Here is a 23,935-nt window from a genome sequence, read left to right on the forward strand (position 1 = left end):
CAGCAACTTAATAAGCTGCAGCTGGATTGAATAATGCACTTTGTGGCTCACTTGCTTTACCCCATCTACTATGCAGATTATGTTTTTATTTTACTCATGAATCTTGATCTCTTAAAATTTCTTACAAAGAATATATAGTTCTAGTTATTTGAATGATCCTAAAAACAATTATGCTAAGCTGGCCGGATAAGAATTACCAGTCGTTGCTAGGTCAGGTGACCAGTGACATATTCATATTACTTTTCTCGGTTATTAAAAGGTGCGAGTTACAGATAACTTCCTGAGTGAGTCCTGATCAGATGGTATCACTCTCACTTTGCTCGAATCGAGTTAAATTTGATGAACATCAACTTACTGCCATACTTGGACATTCGAATGTGAACAAAGACTTAAAAAATCATTTAACAGAAAAATGGAAATCGAAAAATCTTTGATTAATCTTTCAAATATATTTTAACGATTTATAGATCACACTCCGATTTGACTAAAACTTCATGATTTATCGAAAAAATCTCTGATAAATCTTAAATCTTATTAGATTAATCAATTAATTCCGATTTCTGATTTCTACGATCATAGAAAAACCCTGTTTTGCTTGATGATCGAAGACTGCTTCACATAAATTAAGGATAAAAAGAGAGGGAATAAAAAAAGTAAAAACCAATTTCCGATACAACTCTCTAAAACCAGGAACACGCAGATATATTATTTCTCTCAATTTTATTAGCAGCAGGGTCATACAAAATCAAGATCCTGAGAAGTGAGACGTGACTTATCTGACTGACATGAAGAAAAAAGGTGTGACCTTGGTGCCAATCTCAGAGCTAAAATCATACAACTCAATAGCATCAAGAAAATCATCAAGAGTGAAAGAAACACCATCCATGGGGTGACTATGACACCTCTGATACGCATTTAAAATCAAAAAAAAAAAAAAAACATTTCTTTAAGTTTTAATCTTTCTCTTGTCTGGGCATTACTTGTGATTGCCACTGCTGCTGCTGCTACAACAACAAGTGTTCTTGAACTATACTTACAAGCGTTATTTTGTGTAATAACTTTAACTTTTCTGGAGAGATGTGAAATTTGGAGAGATGGGTTTTTTAGACCCCCAATTTGGTGGGCTAGAGAAGCCATTGATGTGGTGTTTGGATTGTTTCTGATCATTTCTTTGATGAATATGTGTTATGCTAGAGATTTTGTTTTAATTGGTTATATATCACTGGTTATAAATTCGGAAATCAATTTTAAGTATATGTATTGTGAGTACTTTCTTTAATAATTAAACGCACTCATGACAAGGTTTGAACCTGAACATCTCGTGGAGCGAGAGATATACCGTTGAATCAAAAAACGTTAGCCTCAAAGATTTGAGGTTAGTTTGAGGAAAAAAAATGCATGGCAGCAGTGCTGTAACAAATAAAGTATGGAAACATGGCCTGTAAGTTGTGACATACAGGCAGTATAAGTGTATAAATAAGAGAACCTGGTTGCATCAGAAATAACAAAACTAACATGGCGCACACTGAACACTTCATATAGAACAGAGGGAGAAAAAGGAAGAACCGAAGAAAAACAAGAGGAAATAGAGGGTGGGAAATGTCGAGGAGACTATAAGCACTTGTTGCTTGCGAAATTCAGACAAGACATAATTTAACAAGAGATAGATGATCTTATTAGGGTTTATGCTAGTCTGTTTTTTTCGTCCCTTCCCTCAGATCTTTTCGTTGGTAAATTAAGGCACTCTCCTCCTTTTTTCGCATTTTTATCTCATGAAGATACAATTAGTATGTGTTGTTAGATCATAATAAGTTGTTATCCATACTGTCACTGTGTGACTCGTATATGTAGAAGGCGGATAACAAGAATCTGCATTTTTATGTTGCAGGGGCGTTGATGTGAGCAGGGAGAAGTTGAACCAAGGGTTCACCCATATATTTGAGTCGAGCTTCGAAAGCACAGAAGGCATTGCAGCATGTGTAGCTCATCCTGACCACGTCGCGTTTGCAAATAATTTCTTCCTAAATTGGAGAAAGTAATCATTGTGGATTACAAACCAACTGCTGTTTTTCTTTGAGCGTGCTGAATTAATACACAAGCATGAAAGCACAACAGCTGCAGTATGAGTGTCTGGCACTCACCATGTGTTACCACATCTGTACATCTGCCATTCCTTCCTTATTTGGAAAACAAAAACTGTCACAGTGCACCCTAAAACTTGATGAATAACCAACATGGTCGGCCCACTTGTAGGGTTGCTGTCCTGGTCCAGGGAGCTTGGCAAAGAATTAGATTGCTCTGGAATTTGATATTTGTTGGAAGCCGTTCTATCCATTCACGATGACTATTTTTTCGTGCATAATAAATAAAAAATATATATTACAACATATGCTGATATATAATAATTTAGTCTCCAGAAAATTTTCCCTCTCATTACGTACAAAGTTCAAAAAAAATTGTAGACATATTAGAGATTTTCCTAAAGCCCAAAAATGGACTTTCGAGTGAGGAGGAACGTTAGAGTACAATATGACCCTGATAATCCTCCTCCTCCTAACACCTTGAGGTTTTAGGAAAACTTGTCACTTAACATAGAAAAAGGATATAAAAGAATGACCTGGGAGGTTTTCAACTATAAATAAGAGAGGGTGGTTTCATCAGATAACAAGCAAGTCCAAAGGAAGATGGAAAACCAAAGTACAGAGGAGAAAAAGGGTGGGAAATGTGGAGGAGATTATAAACACTTGGTGCTAGGAAAGTTTACACAAGAAACGACTCAACAAGAGATAGATGATCTCATCAAGGGTTATGCCAATCTCGTCTCTCTCGTCCCTCCCATGATATCATTTCGCTGGCACTTTACACACCATCTCTTCTTACTTCTTTCCCTTCATTCTACTGTTTTTTATGACCATCACGATCATAGCAAGTGATGAGAAGATTATTGGAGTTCCATCTTATTAAGCACAATGTGAAGTACATTATCTATAATTTCTCAGACTTTATTTTATCTTGAAGCTGAAATCTCTCGTATTTTCTATAAATTCTTGTAGTTCTACAGGAGGTTTTGCTGAAAGTTCTTGGATACCTATTATATAGCAATGGCCTGGTTTCTAAACAATTCTAATGTTTCTTTCACTCCAATATGTAAAGGCAAGAAAATTTAATTAGTATTTCTACATTGTAGGGGCAAGGATGTGAGCCAGGAGAATTTGAACCAAGGTTATACCCATATCTTCGAGTCGACCTTTGACAGCACAGAAGATATTGCAGAATATGTAGCTCATCCTGCTCATGTCGAATATGCAAATAAATTACTCCCTAAATTGGAGAAAGTGATCATCGTCGATTACAAACCCGTTGCTGTTCATCCCTGAGCTGAATGCAGGACAGAAATCAATTATCTTTCCACTCCCGTTCTTGTATTTTCATTTATGTGTGAACCAGACTGTTTGCCCTAGCAACTTAATAAGCTGCAGCTGGATTGAATAATGCACTTTGTGGCTCACTTGTTTTAACCCATCTACTATGCAGATTATGTTTTTATTTTACTGATGAATCTTGATCTCTTATAATTTCTTACAAAGTATATATATATATTTCTAGTTATTTCAATGATCTTAAAAACAATTATGCTAAGCTGGCCGGATAAGAATTAACAGTTGTTGCTAGGTCAGGTGACCATGACATATTCATATTACTTTTCTCGGTTATTAAAAGGTGCGAGTTACCGATAACATCCTGAGTCCTGATGATCAGATGGTATCACTCTCGCTCCGCTTGAATCGGGTTAAATTTGATGAACATCCAACTTACTTCCATACTTGGACATTTGAATGTGAACGAAGTTTTAAGAAATCATTTCACAGAAAAACTGTGTTTCAAAAATTCCCGATTTACTGAAAAATCTCTGGTTAATCCTTCAAATATATTTTAACAGTTTATCGATTACACTCCGATTTGACTGAAAATTCCTAATTTATCGAAAAAGTCTCCGATGAATCCTAAATCCTAAATTATTAGATTAATCAATTAATTTCGTCTACGACCATAGAAAAACCCTGTTTTACTTGATGATGGAAGACTGCTTCACATAATTTAAGGATAAAAAGAGAGGAAATAAAAAAAAGTTAAAACCAATTTCTGTTACAACTTTCTAAAACCAGGACCACGCAGATATATTATTTCTCTCAAGTTTATTAGCACCAGGGTCATACAAAATTGTGTTATTTCATGGATGGAACACCCATTTTCCTAAAATTGACTGCAAACTATAGTAGAACGGTTTCTTGGTTTCCTGGGCAGCCTTGAGACTCAAGTCAACAGCTGGTTTTACAAATGAAGTGATGAACTCAAAGTCCTTGGCCTTCTTTAATAATGTATATGGTGTATTAACTTTAGGAAAGTCAGCAATGCACTCACTAGAATCCTCAATCGCATATGCAGCTAGATCTTCGATACTTTCGTATTTCTTCTGCTCCAGATACCTTTTGCTAGCGTCAAGTCTTTCGAGGGCCTCTGAGTAATGCTTAGAACACTGAAGGTAGCGGATTCTGTATGCCTGATCTGATTCATTCTTGGCATGGAAATTCAGCCAATGTAAGAGCCTTTTGCATCTTGAATCTGCCAAGTCGATTGTTATCTCAGCCAGTTGCTTGTAATCTGCAGTTGAGCTACGAGGATCGGACTTGTAAAACTCATAGCACCTTGGTTGGTTCTGTTGTTCTGTGGTGTTACAAATATTTTTAACACGATCAGAAACTTCGGTCTGCAAATTTATCTCAGCAAGACTTGTGGATAAAGATACAAAAACAACAGAAACAAATAAGATGCAGCTAATAGAGCAGGAGGCCATTGTTGTTCTTAACTTCTATGGGCTCTGTTGTAGTGTTGTGTACTGGAAATGCTTATTTATACATAGTGATGCGGTCTTAAAGTGCAGAGAGAAGGTTACAAAAAGTAATGCAGGAAAAGAGTTATAAAATTAAATAATTAAGTAATGCGATTAAAGACAGAAAAATTAAGAAGAATTAAAGCCTAACAAATGTTGTTAAGAAGAATAACACTAACAGAAACTGACCTTTCAGAAGAATTAAACTTGTAGGAAAGTAATTTATTGAGAACGAATTTAAAATGCAATTGTTTCACAATTGTAATTAAGAAATGGAACCAAACTGCATTATACATCAACAGGAGATACAAATCTGCTGCTGTTATTAAGCATTTCACATACACTAAGATACAGCAGACCTAATATAATTTCAATTAGAAGAGAAAATATAGAACTTTATAGCTCAATTAGTATACTCCATGCTTACACAATCACAGTGCATGCTGCTTGGCTATGTTATTCCAAAATTTGCAACACATTATGGTATGAAAAGTGTGTACCCGGTCCCTAAATGTGAATGGCCTTATCATAAGTGGCCATGGCAGCCTCCTTCAAGGCCTCGGCCATTGTTGGATGTGCATGACATGTGCGTGCAATATCCTCACTTGATGCACCATACTGCATAGCCAGCACGGCCTCGTGAATAAGCTCCCCAGCATTTGGTGCCATGATGTGCACACCTAATACCTTATCCGTCTCCTTCTCAGCAATTATCTTGACCAGTCCTTCTGCATCGTCAATAGTCTTGGCCCTGCTGTTTGCTAGCATGGGAAATTTTCCGACGACATATTTAATCCCTGATGCCTTAACCTGCTCTTCGGTCTTCCCAACAGATGCCACCTCAGGGTGCGTATAAACTACACCAGGAACCAGATCATAGTCCACATGACCTACTTTTCCTGCAAGGAATTCTGCACATGCAACCCCATCTTCTTCTGCCTTGTGAGCCAACATTGGTCCAGGGATAACATCTCCAATCGCATATACTCCTGGCACGTTGGTAGCAAATCGCTCATTAACTGGGATCCGACCCATTTTGTCAGTTTCAACTCCTATCTTGTCTAACCCAAGCTCACTAGTAAATGGAGTTCTTCCAGCAGAAATCAGAACAACATCAGCTTCAAGAATGCTTTGGTCACCACCAGCTGCTGGTTCAAGGGTCAATTTAACACCATCGCTGGAAGTGTCCACAGACACCACTTTAGTTGTCAGCATAAATTTCATCTTTTGCTTCTCAAGGGTACGTTTGAATTGCTTACGCACTTCACCATCCATTGTTGGAACAATATCTGGTGCAAATTCCACAACAGTAACTTCTGAGCCAAGACGGGCCCACACTGAACCCATTTCAAGACCAATATATCCACCTCCGATTACTACAAGTTTCTTAGGGATTTCGGATAAGGATAGAGCTCCCGTTGATGAAACAATTCTCTTTTCATCAATTGCGACACCAGGTAGACTCTTGATATCCGAACCGGTAGCAATTATTATATTCTTGCCTTTCACCACAGTGGTGCCCCCTTCAATAGTGTCCACAGATATCTCGGTCGGGGAGATAAACTTGCCATATCCCTTAACATAGTTCACCTTGTTTTTTTTAAATAGACCCTCAACACCTTTTGTTAGGCCAGATACTGCTTTATCTTTCTGAGCCATCATTGCCGGCAGATCAACTTCAACTGCAGAGAACTTCACACCATGGTTGGCAAATGTATGTTTCGCTTCATGATACATGTGCGAGGATTGAAGAAGTGCCTGATGAATAACATGATATTTGTTAGAGATGCAGAAGATCAAATTGGTTTGGCTGTGATATCTCATTAATATATTGGGTTGGGTTGTGGGGGGGGGGGGGGGGGGTGAGGTTGTGTAGATGCACGCATGCCTGCAGTTAATTTAAAATGCTCGTAGATCTCTAATTTGATGGCGCATATTATGTGACAAAAATCATGAGTGTCGTCCATTTTACAAATACAAGAAGACTCAATTACATCACAGAAAGAATACCATAAGCTCTTTTGCAAAGACTCCACAGGGGAAAAATCATTATAAAAGAAAAGCTTAAAGTATATTACAGTATGAATTTGGAAGCTAATGTCATAGAGTAATGGAGTACAACCAGAGTTGGAGTATCAAAATAAACAAACATAACAGGTACAACAAAACGACATATGTTTTCTTTATCTCAACCCTGTTTCAACCTCTTTTCTTTCTCCCACAGAAACATAACTACAGCCTGACATTTCTCATTCTTTATCCACCATATACAAATCTACAAACAACCACAGAAGCACTCCAATCCTGTTCCCTTCTCCTCACAGCCACCATCATAAAATTAGCCACACAAAAAGTTTTTGCCACCGAGTACTTAGTTTAGAACAGGGAAAAGGAAAACAAAGAAGATGATGAAGATGTAAATGTGCATTCAATTTGAGTAACATAGGTCCGGGGGGCTGGTTCATTGATTTTGTTTCAATCAAGTCTGCATTATATCTCTCATCAAATTCAGTCTTTTGCAATCATTTTTATGCTTTTGTTGATCGTCTTTAATATGTTAGTAACCCTGTCCTCTATTCATCTTTAAAATAGACGAGGTGGACTTGTGATATTAAAGTTGCCTTCATCTATAATAAGAACACCTCAATTCAAACAGGTAGGTGCTTACATACAGCAAAGTACTTATCCCTCCAGTTCATCGAGTGAATCGGTCTTAATTGTGTGCAATTTAAGGTGTACCGATCACCTATGCTAATCGTCGAATCTCAACAACAAGAAAGGAGGTTCGGAAATTGGAAGCTAAAGCAACTTGGCTAAACAAAACTAAAACCATGTCAAGCATATAATTCATTCAGTATATTAAAATCGAGGCAATCAGGAACAAAGAAGAAACTTCAATTATACACTTGTAATTCAGAAACAAGTTGATCACACAGACAATAGAGCTATACAACATAATAATTAAACTCAATCAAAATAACAAATAAGTGACATCACATAAATCAAATTAAGATAAAAATAAATAAAAATAATAATAGTATTAGTTGATACCTTGGAAGGGATACAGCCGACGTTCAGACAAGTACCCCCGAGAGCTCCACGCTTCTCGATACAAGTTGTCTTAAGCCCTAGCTGAGCAGCTTTGATAGCCGCCACATAGCCGCCGGGGCCGCCGCCAATGACAACGACGTCGTTTTCATCAGCAGAGGAAGCGAAGGTTCTAGAAAGAGCGTTGAGAGAAATGGAATATCTGGAAACAAGGGCTGTTATGTTTCTTTTAGCAATACTAGCCATCGCCATCTTGAATTAGTTTGATGAAAATGAAGATGCAAAAGCAGCTGCAGAAGCAGAGCGTATAATCAAGACTTTTATTTGTATGTATAGTGTATATATATAATTATATAGATGAGCGAGAAATCGGGATTATTGTAAGATTATTATTATTGCAGGTGGCGGGTCCTAAACGTGGTCAGCGTGTTCGGTTAGAAACTTAGAATAGGAACGTTGTCAGCGTGTTGTGTTAGAATAACGCAAGAATTATTTTTTTTAAATTTTGATTGGCTTTTCTTATTCTAGTTTTAATGATTTATTATAATTGAAGCAAGAGAAAAGAGTTTAACCTGATTAAAATGTTTTTATTTTACAAACAGCCAACGGAAACCAGAAGCACATGGTCTTGGTCCGTGTTTTACGTCATTTTCGATTTCGATTTCGATTTTAAACCGAAAAATATCTGTTAGTATGATAAATAAAAAATCGGATTTAAATAAGAAATAAGCTATAAAGTTACTTACGGATATAATTTTTATAATAAAATTTAATTCTAACACTAAAATAAATTATCACATTTATTATTATTATTATTTTAATAATTCATAAATCATTTACAATATTAATTATTCAAGCTGATAATTTAAATAATTTAAATTGAGCACTTATTAAGTCACCCTACATCATAGGTCCCTAGATCATAGGTCATTTATATAGATCAAAAGTCAGAATTGTTTACAAGTCGAAAGTCATGATTTTAAGACCGCTCAAAGCCTCAAACCAACTCGAAAATAAATGAAAACTTTACACTGCGTAAACCGTAGCGTGTAGACCAACCCTTCTCCAAAAAAACTAGATCAAGCTTAACAAACTAACAAAGGAGTTGGCATATAGCTCAAATTTATTATTAATTCATAAAATGTTACATGTACAGAACATTGCTTGAGTTGAGCAATGAATAAATTGCATCTACATTCAGTCAGTTCCCTTGTAGAAGACTCCTTAACTTACTCAGCGACTCCTCAGATAGGCTGCAGCACCTCAACTTGGGTCGCTCAGAACAGACAGTATCTCTGAGATCAGTAGGGGCAGAGAAGCACACTACGATTGCAGTGAGATTATCAAATGCATCCAGCCTCAAAGCTTGATCTACAAGAGCCACGGCACACTTCTGCGGATCGTCATTTTGTCTAAGCTGGCGTCGAACAAGACTGACAGCTTCTTGATTTGACATTACATCCCAAATTCCATCACAGCCCATGATCAAAAATTCGTCATCCTCTGTCAAAAGAACATGTTGAACATCTGGCTCTGCCGTGAGCGGTGACAGGTCCCCAGAGGGCAATTTCATGTACCAGTCACCAAGGGCTCTTGTCACAGATAATTCACCATTAAGGTATCCATACTCAATGTAGCCACCCAAATCCTCGATCCTTTTTTGTTCTGGTAGATAACTTGGCCTATGATCTTGTGAGATTGGAACAGCAACCCCTTTCCTGCAAAGAACTGCACGCGAGTCGCCAGCGTTTGCTACTTGTAGATGCCTTCCTAGGACTACAGCAGTCAGGGCAGTGGTTCCACAAGAGTCACGGACGCTACATTCATTAGCCAATGCTTGGTCAGCCAACAAAAATGCTTTCTGATGAGAAATCTTCATGTCTTCTAAAAATTTATCGTCATTATCAGATAATTCGGGCAAATCAGCATCTTCCAAGAATAGTTTAATAGCATTATTCTTGACATAAGATGATGCATCAGAGCCTCCGTGACCATCAAAAACAGCATAGAAGGAACTAGGCTGCGGCCACCTACAATCGGTGCCTAACAAAGCAGACAAATCATCAATACTAATGTGCTCATCCTCATTGGAGCTGCGAGGACCTATATCCGTGTGACTGCCAGAACGAATTTTCGGAGCATATTTTGAGGCAGTAGATATAAGGGAAGTCGCTTGAATACTAGTTGAACACCCAAAAACCTATCACAACGAAAGCAAACTAGGTTATACTTGAACTCAAGTACTCAACTATATATCAAAATCGCACAACCTAAAAGAAAAGGATAAAACAACTGTGAAAACAATTGAAATAAGAAAATTATTTTCACTTCTTCCCCTCTGATCATTCACTTATACCACTTATACCTATGTCTTTGTTACCAAATCATAATCATCTTTCGATGCTCCTAAAAGCAAGTCTTAGCTATTAATTATTATAGTTACTAAGAAAATTACAACTGCCTACATGTTTAATCTATGAAACCAAATCATCTCCTAAAAAATTGAAATTTCAACAAATCATTAAATCACCCGCCGAAATAACTTCGTTCCATCCATTTTTACCCACAATTTCATATACTATTAAACTTCGGTATACGAAGGCCTACCTATGCAACAACCCACCACAGGTAGGTCCAAAAGAGCACGACTATTCATTAGTTGTTGACTCGTGTTCATAACATAAACGAAATTAAAACTATAAAGACATGTATAAAGGCATAAACTAACAGGAGGATGAGAAAAGTTCGTACCGATTGAGAGAATTCGATAGAAACAGAAGTTGTGTACTGAACAGAAACATCAGCTGTTGTTGTTGCTGCTGCTTCTGGAACCATCTCTTTGTTCTTCTTATCAACAATCATTAACACAGACAGAATCAATAACCAAACCCTAACTTGTCAATTTCTTTGAAGTAGTTGTTGTTCAGTGGATGATTTATATTGATGAATCTGATGAAAGTAAATTAGGAAATTGCGGGAAGTGTGTGGGTATATATAGGGTTGAGATTGTGTGTATAGGAGGATTAGGATTCAAAAGACGCGTCGGATGGATTTTTAGATCGGGAAGTTGACGTGTCGTCACCAGTGACTACTGATTAGGATCGGGGGAAGTATTTATATTTATGTTGGGTTTGGTTTGGCGGATGAAATTGGATTATTGAAATAAATAAAAATAATAGAGATAGGATAAAAATTCTGAAAACAAATAGAGATCTAGTAGATTGTTATGATGAATTTAAAGAGAATATTGAGTTTATATATTATATTTTGAAATTATTTTTAAACACACATAATAATAAAAAAACATGTATTTAGATTAAGCTTTTGAAAATCTATTTAAATTTAGCATTTTATAGCAGAATCTTAAGATTCCAAATTTCTATTTTAAGGATCGGTGAGCGCGACCCTATGATTCTATAAGTGCAAATTTCATTATATTTCTTCCATATTAATTCATCACAATCAAACACAAAATTGTATTTTTATATATCAGTTATAGGTGTGATTGTGAAAATCAGAAATTAGATTTGATCGGCCGACTTATTGATTCATGATTTTTTTAATAATAAATTCGTAAAATATTGTAGAAATTAATTAGAATTTTTTTAATAAATTGAAAATCTTTAAAATCCTGTTATAAGTATATATTCTATTGTTATTATTGTTATTATTATTATTATTATTATTATTATTATTTATTTTGTTCATTACGTTTGTAATATTCACATTTTCTCTAATAAGAAGATTCTTATTTCATATTTATAAGATAATACGAATATTGAACTTTCTATATAAATATAATATAACGAAAATAATTTAATCTTAGAATCCTGCCTTATATTCTAATTTTAAAAAGAAACCATGTTGTGTTTCAAAAAAAAAAAAAAAAAAAAAAAGAAACCATGTTAACATCAAGTACCTTGTGGCTTGTTGTGATATGACTGATAAAGACATCGGCGGCTAACTGATATCGAAGAATCCTGTAATTTTGGTCTTCATCCCACCTCCGTATTATTGTTTTTTTTTTTTTTTCCCAAGTATCAATTTTCATATCATAACTTATGAATCCTATCTGCTTGACTACTTGCATTTACATTGTTGAATTATAATAGTACAGAGAATCCTTGGTAGATAGATATAAGATAATGATGATACTTTTACAAAGCTAATTGATGTGCTTGATGGTGTCACACTATCCACTGCAAGTAGTATTATAACAATCTTTTACCAAAATAATAGTATAAAAAAGTATTGTTCTCTTCTTATATATATAAAAATCAATTCATTAATTAAAATTCATACAACATCTATAAATTAAATCAAAATTGATAAATATCGTTGTTAAATCCTTTCTTCTTGGGAGGCAACTAAACGATTTGAAGATGACTTGAAAATATATACTTGTTTTTGAAACGGAAGAAAACTATTAATAAGGGATCGACTAAAAGTATAAACTAGTGGAGTGCGAGTTCTTGAGAAATTATGTATGTTTTTTTATTTTTGATATGTTAACTATTTTTTTAAGCAAAGGTATTCATAAGGTTGGTATTTTAACAATTATATGAGTTATATGGCTGAGGGCTTTCTTTCTCATGAACATTATTGGGATTGAGTAGCTTTTAAATTGCAAATGCTGTGTCTAATATCTTCAATGCTTCATGCTTTGGAACTTAGTGTCCACTAATATGCAACTAGGAACCCAAAAAGTGGCACACTCAAGTTGACAAGAAGTCTAAAGAGACTGCTTTCATAGATGTTAGTATAACTTTTAAAGATAATATAAATGTCACTATAACAGAATCATATGACAGAGTTGTACAACAAACAATCAAAACGGTACACATCTAATGCCTAAGTTAAAGTACATTTGCATACAACTTAAACTCAGGTGTCATTGTTGTCGATTACGTCCGTTTAAGTCATTCACAGCAGTCGGGCTTATGTTCTTTCTGCAGCTTCTCCCACAGGCATAAGACCATTCGCGGATTTTGGTAGTGCGCGAGGATGTAATTAGGCTCGCATCCCGCATTATAAAACCGTTCATCACTAATGTACTGCACTTCGTGACCACGTTCTTTGAATTTTTCGATCCATATTCCCATGGATACATCTTCTAATTTGAAAAGCTATAAATGCAGCAATTGAGCAATAAATTTCAAATTGAGAAGTATATTTAACTCATGAAAGCTGAATGACTTGACAATAAGATTTACTTGATTATGCACAAAGTACAAAATCTGTAATACACTACCTCATCTCTTAGTATTGTTCTTAGATTGCACTGGAAATTTTATTAGAGCAAGAGAAAATATTTTAAGCATTTTTAACAAACTCTACAAATAAAATTATAGGCCTTATAATTAATAATAAAATAACAGGGAAATACTTCCAGAAACCAAAGCAAATCTATCATTGAGCAAGGGGAAAACCATTAGGCAATGTACAGACTGAGAATGAATTTCTTACCTTGAGCTCTCTTTTTTGGTGCGCTTGCACAATAAATTTCGCAATATCTCTGGATATTATATAACCTGGACCATGAGCCCATGGCGGGTAGCTCTCATGTGGCCATTCCTGCCAAAGAAATCACAATCGTCCTTCATTCGAAGGTATTTTGCCAAACTTTCAATGATGGTAAGTTTGACAAAGACTAATACCTCGGTACTAATAAACCATTTGTTTTCCGCGTCTCTCTGGGGCTTTGACTCAAAAGATATTAGACCATATAAGAGGCCATCAGAAGCCTTTTGCTTGAGACTAGACAGAACTTCATCTATCCTCACAAAAGCGTCATCGTCTGTCTTCATTATATATTTAGCTGGGAGGATTTTGGTCTGCAGATATATTTATATATAATGTATTAGCAAATTCTTGCACCAAGTCAACTAGCCACTTCAATCTGTGCTTGAGAAGAGGTTAATTGATGAAAATATACGACTTAACATCTGATCTAAGGACCAATTATAAGCATGTCGTGATTATGAAAACGACAACAAATTTTAAACATAGTTAGCATTCAAAGAAAAGATGATTAAATCACTTTCATAAATACAAGATCAACCAAAATAATACTTTCAATCAGCATGATGCAGGACAGCTTTAAGCCATCACAGCCCTTGCTATTTATTGCATGTACATCTACACAGCTATATCAGTGCATTTTACATTAAAATCATTTCGGGAAAAGGCTATCATTGTATGCCTCGTTAAGATGACTGGTAGTAACCAAGTGTTTCATATCTGGTTTCTTTGATATGTTGGAACTGGATGCTTGTACCTAATTTATTTGCGCTAGTTATAGCTCCAGGGCAGTAGATCTGCAGGCCCTAAGACACCATTACCTTTCTGTAGATTAGTTCTCACAATTTCATATTTTGCCATAACCATTTATTATCATTTGTATTCAGTTTCATTGGTTTGTTGGAACAGGATGGTCATACCTAATTTACTTGCACAAGTTAGTTATAGCTCCAGGCAGTAGATCTGCAAAACTAAGTAAGAAGTAGTAATTACCTTCCATAATTTTAGTTCTCACCCTTTCAGATTTTGCCATATCATATACATTCATTTTAATTTGTCCTCCCTATAATATATCCCACCATTACATAATCCATTATATTGTAAGCTATCAGTCATTTCCGCTAGCAGTTCATCAGCCTATATTACAACTAAGAATACAATTTTATGCAGATGTGAGGTTCTAGCATACTTAACTAGAGGTAAGAGTTTGTTGTCCATACCTGATTTACAGATAAAGCAAAAACAATGATAAACATATACGTAAAATTACCCTGACTTACGAGCGCCAAAATAAAATAAAAGGCGAGATTCGAGAAAGTATATATCAAACTATACAACCTATCCTTTTGTGTCGCTGGTGGATCTTATGCAGTGTTAGTTATATTCATAATTAAGTTTGGAACTAGAGAGTAAATTCTAATGTAATAAGGATCACAATGGCAAACATGATGCTCGCATAGAACAAATATCAAGAGTTTTGGAAAAGGTAAACATACACATTTTTAAAACTACGTACCCCCATAGTGCATATTGCAATCGTTTTCAAACTGATCAGACTGTAGTAATCAACAAAAGGCATAAGCTGCATATCTCCATAAGCTTGAGATTCTTTCCACAGCTGAAAGTTGACTTGAATATTCTTGTGCTGCAGGCATATAACATAAAGCGTGACCAAGCAAAGTCTAGCTATTTTTAAACATTTTCTGGTTATAGCAGCATATTGTTGGTAAAAGTAGATGATAACTTGAAAAATTAAAATCAATGCAAACGAAGTAGTTCATATAAATGTGAGAGGTTGCCTAATTAAAAAATATCTTTGAACAGTTAAACAGTTTATATATGAGAAGTACTCCTAACCCGAATACCATAACAGAGTAGAATGGAAAGATGGGCCAAGTACTTCTGTCTAGACGACCTTGGAACTTATCTGTATAATATATCTTGCGCCCCTAAGCCAGTTGCATTTTAGTTAAAAAATCAAAACTAAGGCTGGGACCATATCTAGTGCCAAAAAAGTTGCAAGGCACAAGTTGCATGAAGAAGGGAGCTATCACATGCAAGCTTTCCAGATTAAATCTGGGGTACACAAAAGAATATATTTGAATATTTAATATATTCCTCCTGTTTTTGATGCTCACTTACAAGGCCAGTGAAAAACCGAACTGCCACTTCCCCGGAACGTACAGCATCGTACTGCATCCAGGATCTCCTTAATGCCATACGCCGATTAAAATTATTGCAAGAAGAGAATACCCCAATTAACAGTACAAGCCTTTTCTTGGCAGTTACTGGAGCTTTAAGGTGCTCAACATCTACAATCAAATCCAAATCTTCAGAAACAGGCAAACCTTTAGCAATGGCAGACACAGGTTCCACGTCACCCAATAGTCTAACTCCATTAATCAACCATGGTTCAAGTTTCTGCATAAGCATATAGTTTGAGAGTAACTATCCCCTTTAACTTACAAATAAAATAGGATCACACAAACTCCACTTCAACTGTGTGATTGCTAACAGAGGATACCGTACCTCCCTATACTCGAAAGATGTTTCATGCCGTCCATTCACACTCATGTGGAATCCCTCCACACCAGTCCACAAGGTGGCAGTGAATGGGCTACCTTCAGAAAATGGAAAATTGGCACTGACATGAGCACTCCCACTGGAAACATTTGATGATTGGTTGACACTAAGATTACTAGCATGAGCAATTTCTTCTTCAGCACTTGTGGCGACTTCTTCGTTACATTTTGCCAGTCCATCAACTGATAGAGACTAAAAATATGTCAAATAGTAGTCGAACAACAAAATCTCATTTATTGACAGAACGAAGAAGAAAAAAAAAGACAAAATTTTACTACAAAAAAAACTACTAATAGCTCAATTTCAAGTACAGTGATAAGCAATTACCCTTGCAGATATATACTTAAAAAATTCAAAGCTGATTTAGAAGTTGAGAAAAAAAAAGAAGGAAAACCAGTTTTCGAAGCCATCAAAAAGGAAACAAAAGCTATCTTAGCTTAAATCATGTGCTATCAACAATATCAAATAGGTGAAACTTATTTCTAGTTCTCCTATTTTGATAAATAAAATAAGGTCTGATATCATATTGGTATTGCTCTACCACCACTAACTAAGAGGGTCAAGCACCAAGTACAAGCTTCATGTTCAGGTGTGTAAACATGCAAGTACAAACTTCTTCTGCACATAATAACATGTAATACTGCTATCCGTATAAGCCAAGATTTATTATGATAAATATACACAACATTGTTGCATAGATTGAGCTACAGCTACAAGCATTGACTATAAAACGAAAGAAAATATACTAAATACCGTTCGTGGTGTTAATGGAATGATGATTAGGACACCTTTCTTCCTTCCCCCAACCAGTCTCATTGGTCCATGTATTCTGAACTATAATGGGCTCCTTTGTCAAATTTTCTCCAGGTAAAAATACATTAAAATGCAAAACTATTGGAGGATTTTGTTCTTCCGGAAATTTTGAGGCTACAAGTTCGATTGTAAAGTTTCCCTGTCCCCTATTGGGAATTCCTATTAACGTGACCGACGAATCCTCAACTAAACCACAAGGAATTTCAAGAATGTATCCACTACCAGATGTTGATGTATTCAAACCACTCGGCATGCCAACATAGTAAGGGCATTTCTTGTCATTCTGGATGTTATCATTCAACTGGGAGGATTTATCTTTCTCAATCAATGACAATAACTCTTTCCATGACACAGCAGCCTCTTTAATGCCTTGAAATGTTTCAGGTAAAGCATCTGACCTTGAAAGAAGCATACGCATCTGAGACCAAACAAGCAAAACCTTTGACTCTTCTTCAGACATATTCCTAAAAGCATAGAGGTCATCAAGTCCTTCGACGTCAACAAAGTGGGGCCTTTTCTCAGGATTTTGGACAGTTTCAGTTTTCACTGTATTAGAACTATCTCCACTCTCAGTAGAATCTTTAGACAAATGGCTATTAAAAAAATCATAAGCTGACTGCTTATGCGGCTGTTTTCCTACAAAGCTGTACCGAAGAAGTAAAATCAAACCAAGTCCTACTATCAACACTCCTCCAGACCAATTCTTCATCCCCACTAACTCTCAAACTTAAACATACAATCGCTCCACATACATATAACTGAACTCAAAGGACCCTTGTATTGAAATTCGATACTAGCCCTGTTCCCAAAAATCAATTTCTACGATTCTAACAAATTCTCACAAAAACAATAGCTTCACGCAATATTAACCACCAATCCTGAAAAATCGCATCGCCACGTATCGAACTTCATCCTAATGTACCAACCTTCCCCTTATCTCCATACCCTGCACCAAACTTCAATCATTACGCCATCCCAACAACTACTTCTTGCAAACAGTGCTCACAAATCAGGATCATACAGCAAGAATATGCAAAATGGAATCTAACAACACTATAACAATAGACTCAAAAATACAAACTTGAGTTATGTTGTAACATAAAAATGAAAGTAATGACAATTAACCAAGCTAAAAAGTCAAAAAAGCTAAAAATAATGAGTGTAGTTAAGAAAGATGGGAACTTTATAACATTGCAAGAAAATCAATACTGAACAAGTTCAAGAACAAAGAAAATAAAAAAAAAATGAAAAAGATGTTAAAGTCTGCTAACTAAAAAGAATGAGAGAGATACCTGTGATGGGTATTTCAAATACTTGTTGATTTTTGCAACATGGATCTTTAGACTTTGAGCTGGGGAGCTGCCTTGTCACTTCTTCATGTTTTGCTGTTTGTGCTCGGACACGACGTCGTTTTCGTAGTTTCTCCACTTCTCACCGCTTCCAGTTTTGTCCTTGCTCTTACAATTTTGTACCAGCTCTTTTGACATTTGTTTTAAATATTTATTTTTAAATAAAAATGAGTTGTGTTAGGATCGCAGTCGTTTTCGATTGACATAATTTTTTGAATAATTAATTTTAATAATTAAAATAAATATTAATAAGTAGATCTTTAAAGAAATTTATAAATAAAATGACTGAAACTATGTTTAGATCAAAATATGTGATATATACTTGTAAAATATGACGAATTAAAAAACACTCATATAATATATTGATTGACACAACAAAACTCTCTCAGATTTAGTCTCTATAAAGTTTAGTGTAAAACTAGTGTATTGTACTGGTCAATTTTAGTATTATATAAATCTATATCGAGTTATTATTATGTATAAATCTATCAGATTTTTAATAAAATATAAAACCAGATCTTGATCAAGATAATAAAATAACATGATATCAATGGTTAGTTTATTTTGAATATATTTAATTCTAAACAAAATTATAATAAAGTGATGATATTTGGTATTGTTTAAATATTGAAATAAAATAATTTATATTTAATTTTTACACGTTATTAACAAGGCTTGAACTTGAATTGATATATAGTATCCTAATTACTAAATACAAAATATTTCTCAGTATAAAACAACTTAACGATTTTAATCTATTCAAAAGATCAAAATTTGATCAGAAATAACTGAATATTAGTTTTGACTTTTAAATGATCATAGGAGATTCATTTTCTCTCATTTAAAAATATTAAATTTTGACAGAATGATTGGCATTTTTTAGCTAAATTTTTAGCGAAATCCATTCTTTTGTCCACATGGTACCTCAGAGACGAGAGAAAATGAGAAATGTTCTTTTAGGGTTGCTCTGAATTCATGCATGGAAGAATTTTGACGATCATTGTCGTTCTCTGGAAGAAGAAAAAAAAAACACTATATATGTCCTTCACTCTCTTACAATTACAATGTATTTCAAATTTTTTGATCGAAGAAAAGAAGAAGATAAAACGAGAGAAGAGAAAATTTTGATAAAAAGTGACAAGAGTGAGAGCTTCTCTTCAAATCATTTCATTTTTAGAGAGAAGATTTCGAAAGAAACTTGAAAGAATTTTCTTCTCTCGTATTTTCAACTCAGGAGCAAGTGTCATTGTTTGGTCCGATTTACACAATCTTATTGCTAGAAGCCACGGATTTAATCGAAACTATTTTCAAAGACAGTCTGTGATGCACAAGACCTTGAAACCAAGATGCATAAGCTTAAGATGTCTGTTAAGTGCCAAGACACTCAAAGCAAATAAAATACCATACTCCAGGTTTATCAGGCCAAAGAAAACTAAATACCATGCAGACTAATAGACATAAAATTCACGACAAAACACCCGAGTTCTGATTTAGTCACACATAATAATAACTAGTTCTTGATCCATCCTCCAGAGTCCCGCCAAATGACTTGCTTTTCCTGAAATATTATATACATATATGCAAAACGTAAGAACGGAAAATAAGCCACAGCAGCAAGAAGAAAGAAAGGCAGTGCAACTAGAAGATATATCAATATGGCTTATGATCCAGAAGCTCACTAGCTCAGAGCAGAAGACACTATGATACTGGAAGGAATTTCACAAGGAGACTTGCTTCTGTGATTCGAACCCATAACAGATACGCAAGTAGGCATTTGACCATCACAGTATCACACCACACGACTTTCAAGAAGATATGAAACTACAGTAGTACACCCCTTGCAAATTTGTTGGTTGCTTGGGGAAATATATGAGAATGAAAGAGTTGGGTGCCTGACAGGCTTCAAAACTTCTGCTGTCATGGCACGGAACTTTTAGACTTGTAAATTTTTTCTCGTAACATATAAACTCTGGTGTAAAATGAGAAGAAAAAAGGTATTTCCAGTTTTCCACTGCTTAAATATATATCTCTCATTACCTCTATCCTTCTTTCATCATCTTTTCAAAATTATGAAACCCATAATAGCTAATAACAGATGCTTACACAGATTTCTCTTAAAGCAGTCCCTTGACTACCAACTTTAAAATGCCAACAACAAATAGTATGCTTATGTATAATAATTCGTGAAACTTAACAACACTTGTAAGAATGGGCTTAGTTTAGCCATAGAGAATCCACCCACAAAAGAAATTAGGCAAAACTGATAAGGAAACAGATTTTATGCAGTCAAATTTGTCCACAGACCTATTTCCACCCACCCCGTGATTTATACATGGAAATATTAACTTTTTTATGAAAGAATAACATAAAAGATGACAAGGTTAAACTTAGTACTAGAGACTGCATAATTTCTGCCAAGTAAAAGGTGAAAACTGATAGTTGGCACTGAATGCGTTCATGCATGAATGCTTAAATTTAATGTAGCCCTTCAGTAAATACTAAGTTTTGACACGTAAAAAAGCTATTGGCACAAGTTATTGAAGATTTTCTAAGAAACTAGATACATAATTATTCTGCAGAAAACAAGGATTAAAAAATAATTTATTTATGTGTAAGTAATATATATTATGGTTGATGACCTAAATATGGGCAGCTATAGCCCAGTAAAAGTAAAAACAGAACAATTAGGATATAATTTGGCGAAGGACATTATCTATACGAAGGTTCATGTAAGCTCACCTCACTAAGTCAACAGATCTCAGTACTTTGGAGAATAGCTCCGAGTGCACGCCAAGGCATTAATTAGAACTGGTCCTAACGAATCAAGAGATTTATCAGCCATTCGATAATCCTGGTAAACAAAAGCTTCATATGAACTGGCTACAGAGAATGGTATTGCTAAAAGGTCGCGCGCCATCTTGGACAGTACAGGATACTTGGGGCTTTCGGTTCTCCACCAACTCATTAAGTCGAAATCCTTCGTCCATGGCAAGACAGGCTCATCAAAGTACCATTCCAGTTCAGACTTTGGGGGTTGATCACCTGGTTTAATAAACTCATTATACTCATCCATACAATTAAACCCAAAGTTGCAGTTTTTTAGTCTCTCAAGTGTATGCATAGGGAGATCTTCTTCTTCTTCTTCCAAAGTTTCTTCTTCAGAATCTCGATCAGGGGGCTTTAACTCAGAAGGCTTTGATTCAGAAAGTTTCGAAGATTTCAGTGCTTCAGTACTATGCATCTTATAATCATCATATATCCCCCGAATGGCCTCCAGAATAGTTGTGACTTTTGAGTTTCCGGAGTTATCATCATACTTCAAAAAGGAAAATTCTATATATTTCATCTTACAGCGCGGATCCATCACAGTAGCGATAGCCAATAACAAAAACATGTCATTCCAGTACTCATCAAACTTCTGTAGCAGATCTGTAGCTAGATCCAACCTGTCAGTACTCATAGATTCTTTCCTCAAGCTTGCCTGAAGCTGATGCAGATTATGAAGATATAGGCTGGCTGTAGGATTTTTTGTGAAGAACAATACTTCTGCTGCATTATATATGTATGCCACCAGTCTACAAACATATCTAAGTTTCTTCCATTCTTTCTCATCGGGTAAGTCCTCATGCTCGGAATGATATTGCTCCAAAAATTTTCCTTTAGCCTCCAAATCTATTGCTTCTTGTAGACTGCTTAATGTAATATGCCAATGAGAGGAACGTACTGACAATCTATCAATGATATCTTCAATTTCTTCAAAAGCCACTTCCACCATTTGACATAAAAGATTCGAACAACAATATATTCCAAATTGCTGGCACTTAATTTGTAGCTTTTTCTTCTCATTAGGGAGATTCTTCAAAGTCTCGATCATGTCATCATATTCAGATCTGTCTCTGGGTGTTATGGTGGATATCTTTTTCTCAATGTGAAAATCTGAAAGGCATTTCAAAATGGTCTTCTCAGCGCCATTTTTAAAGATGTGGTCTGTATCAATATAACAAATAACCCATGACTTTGGTTCCCAGTTATCATCAATAAAGTGAGCTCTTAAGCACAAATAGTCAAAAACTGTTCGTCCTTCAGGAAGCTCAAGACTATAATAATCATAAGTGTCTCGCCTGAGTATGTCCATCGACAGGGCAATCAACCCGTCCAATTTTTCCATAGTCTGCACAACTTTTGCTTTCTCTTCTTGATAAACCTTCAAGCAACTACGTTTTAGTTCAAGATAACTAAAAGGAAAGCTTGGGTTCATCATCATTGTCAACTTTTTTATAGATGAAAAAGAAATTTCTGCTGAGCAAACAAACCTTCCCATTGATTCATAAACTCCCTCCACATTGATACCAGACTCATTATTGGAAGCAGGATTGGCTTGTTGCTTGTCAGCTCTAGAAAAGTATCTAGTAATACGATTGCTTTCTTCAAATTTACGTTTACCCTTATCCATATCTGAAAAACACAATGCGAGTGTAAAGAACAATTGTGTATGCCACAAGCCAACATCAACATAAAATATAGCCGAAGTCTTCCACATATATATATTCTACCGTGTTTGTGTTTATACCTCCTTATCACTCGCTTCGCTGTTTAAAAGTGTGTGTAAAAGAACAATTGTGTATGCCACAAGCCAACATCAACATAAAATATAGCCGAAGTCTTCCACATATATATATTCTACCGTGTTTGTGTTTATACATCCTTTTCACTCGCTTCGCTGTTTAAAAGTGTGTTTAGAAGCTGTTCGATATTTAGCCTCATCCAAATCCTTATTAATGAATTGCACATTGTATGAGAATTGAGGTATTTAATAATCACATCTAGGCTTCCAACTCCATTTTTTTATAATTAACGCAATCCAACCAAATGCAGTCATACCTTCTGTTTCTACTACAAGTTCAATACTGAATCAATTTTATCATAACAATTACAAACAACAAAATGAATGGGGACAGATCCCTAACGATATATAAAGAAATATGCTATCAATTTCTGATGAAAAATAAAGCAATCACAAAAACCCTAGTACAAACCCTTAACCTAAAAAATTATTTTTATTTCCGAAATAATACATTTTTGGCGGGAAAATTACTTTCTTTATTCAAACACACTACATAGAGATGGACAAAAAAGAACCCTAGAAACCAACTTCATTGCAATACATTATGCATATTCAGTTTAATGGATCTCATATATAACATTAGCAACCAAATGCATATGAATTTTCATGTAGATTAATTTGATTAAACAGATAGAAGATACCTTAAGTCGAGGAAGAAAGACAGGGAGAGCCAAAAGCCACAGAGCGTGTAGTCGTATAAGAGTCTTATGTTTGACAAATTTATAGTGGGTGTTGATGGGCTTACGAAGTTTTACAGGCCCAATACATATGTTAGGTGTTGATTCAGTTTACTGGTCAGAAGACTCAGAACTCAGATCTGTTGGACATGAAAATGTTTTTTTTTTTTTGGGCAGTTATTTGGGACATATAATTCCGCCCAAACCTTTAGCCGAAAAGTTGAAATTATGAAAAAGATTGTAGAGTAATTTCTGATTTAATATAAATTATATTTGTCTACAAATTTGATTATCATTTGATATTTGATTATATTTATCTAATAAAGATTATTTTCATATATTTTTCGTTTAATTAATTGTATTATCTTTAATATTGATTCATATATTATCAAGACTTTCTCGTGAACTTAACCTTATCTCTGTATAGATA

The 23,935-nt window shown here is 35.1% G+C and overlaps 4 protein-coding genes across 5 annotated transcripts; all 4 read right to left on the reverse strand.

Moving 5' to 3' along the window:
• Positions 1–4,105: 4,105 nt before the first annotated feature.
• On the reverse strand, positions 4,106–8,321 carry LOC108205046 (dihydrolipoyl dehydrogenase, mitochondrial). Of its 2 annotated transcripts, XM_017374807.2 has the most exons (3): positions 7,943–8,268; positions 5,392–6,649; positions 4,106–4,725 (listed from the first exon to the last, which is right to left on the reverse strand). In XM_017374807.2, exons 1-2 carry the CDS (start codon positions 8,189–8,191, stop codon positions 5,399–5,401), a joined length of 1,500 nt encoding a protein of 499 aa, XP_017230296.1. In that variant the 5' UTR covers positions 8,192–8,268; the 3' UTR covers positions 4,106–4,725; positions 5,392–5,398. The 2 variants fall into 2 exon arrangements, with proteins under 2 accessions (XP_017230296.1, XP_017230295.1); XM_017374806.1 differs by lacking the exon at positions 4,106–4,725 and having other exon boundaries at positions 5,099–6,649; positions 7,943–8,321.
• Positions 8,322–9,060: 739 nt separating this feature from the next.
• On the reverse strand, positions 9,061–11,043 carry LOC108208098 (probable protein phosphatase 2C 2). Its single transcript, XM_017378584.2, has 2 exons — positions 10,691–11,043; positions 9,061–10,139 (listed from the first exon to the last, which is right to left on the reverse strand). Exons 1-2 carry the CDS (start codon positions 10,799–10,801, stop codon positions 9,141–9,143), a joined length of 1,110 nt encoding a protein of 369 aa, XP_017234073.1. The 5' UTR covers positions 10,802–11,043; the 3' UTR covers positions 9,061–9,140.
• Positions 11,044–12,659: 1,616 nt separating this feature from the next.
• On the reverse strand, positions 12,660–18,325 carry LOC108205400 (hydroxyproline O-galactosyltransferase GALT3). The gene is made up of 8 exons (XM_017375343.2): positions 18,148–18,325; positions 16,796–17,801; positions 15,989–16,224; positions 15,602–15,880; positions 14,976–15,104; positions 13,597–13,773; positions 13,406–13,513; positions 12,660–13,065 (listed from the first exon to the last, which is right to left on the reverse strand). Exons 2-8 carry the CDS (start codon positions 17,562–17,564, stop codon positions 12,859–12,861), a joined length of 1,905 nt encoding a protein of 634 aa, XP_017230832.1. The 5' UTR covers positions 17,565–17,801; positions 18,148–18,325; the 3' UTR covers positions 12,660–12,858.
• Positions 18,326–19,474: 1,149 nt separating this feature from the next.
• LOC108214545 (zinc finger BED domain-containing protein RICESLEEPER 1-like) lies at positions 19,475–23,549 on the reverse strand. The gene is made up of 3 exons (XM_017386611.2): positions 23,470–23,549; positions 20,944–22,659; positions 19,475–19,762 (listed from the first exon to the last, which is right to left on the reverse strand). The coding sequence occupies exon 2, from the start codon at positions 22,655–22,657 to the stop codon at positions 20,963–20,965; it is 1,695 nt and encodes a 564-aa protein (XP_017242100.1). The 5' UTR covers positions 22,658–22,659; positions 23,470–23,549; the 3' UTR covers positions 19,475–19,762; positions 20,944–20,962.
• Positions 23,550–23,935: the final 386 nt, after the last annotated feature.

Source organism: Daucus carota, chromosome 1 (assembly GCF_001625215.2).
Source record: "Daucus carota subsp. sativus chromosome 1, DH1 v3.0, whole genome shotgun sequence".
In the NCBI taxonomy this organism is placed as follows: domain Eukaryota; kingdom Viridiplantae; phylum Streptophyta; class Magnoliopsida; order Apiales; family Apiaceae; genus Daucus; species Daucus carota.

What these genes read in the sequence shown, in the direction of transcription:
- LOC108205046 (XM_017374807.2), bottom strand. Translation starts at nt 8,191, where the DNA reads ATGGCGATGGCTAGTATTGCTAAAAGAAACATAACAGCCCTTGTTTCC. An exon ending in TCGGCTGTATCCCTTCCAAG is followed by an intron (nt 6,650 to 7,942) that starts GTATCAACTAAT and finishes GTTATTCATCAG; the next exon opens with GCACTTCTTCAATCCTCGCA.
- LOC108205400 (XM_017375343.2), bottom strand. Translation starts at nt 17,564, where the DNA reads ATGAAGAATTGGTCTGGAGGAGTGTTGATAGTAGGACTTGGTTTGATT. An exon ending in TTCCATTAACACCACGAACG is followed by an intron (nt 16,225 to 16,795) that starts GTATTTAGTATA and finishes AGTCTCTATCAG; the next exon opens with TTGATGGACTGGCAAAATGT. An exon ending in TTGCAATATGCACTATGGGG is followed by an intron (nt 13,774 to 14,975) that starts GTACGTAGTTTT and finishes ATATATCTGCAG; the next exon opens with ACCAAAATCCTCCCAGCTAA.
- LOC108208098 (XM_017378584.2), bottom strand. Translation starts at nt 10,801, where the DNA reads ATGATTGTTGATAAGAAGAACAAAGAGATGGTTCCAGAAGCAGCAGCA. An exon ending in CTATCGAATTCTCTCAATCG is followed by an intron (nt 10,140 to 10,690) that starts GTACGAACTTTT and finishes TCGTTGTGATAG; the next exon opens with GTTTTTGGGTGTTCAACTAG.
- LOC108214545 (XM_017386611.2), bottom strand. Translation starts at nt 22,657, where the DNA reads ATGGATAAGGGTAAACGTAAATTTGAAGAAAGCAATCGTATTACTAGA.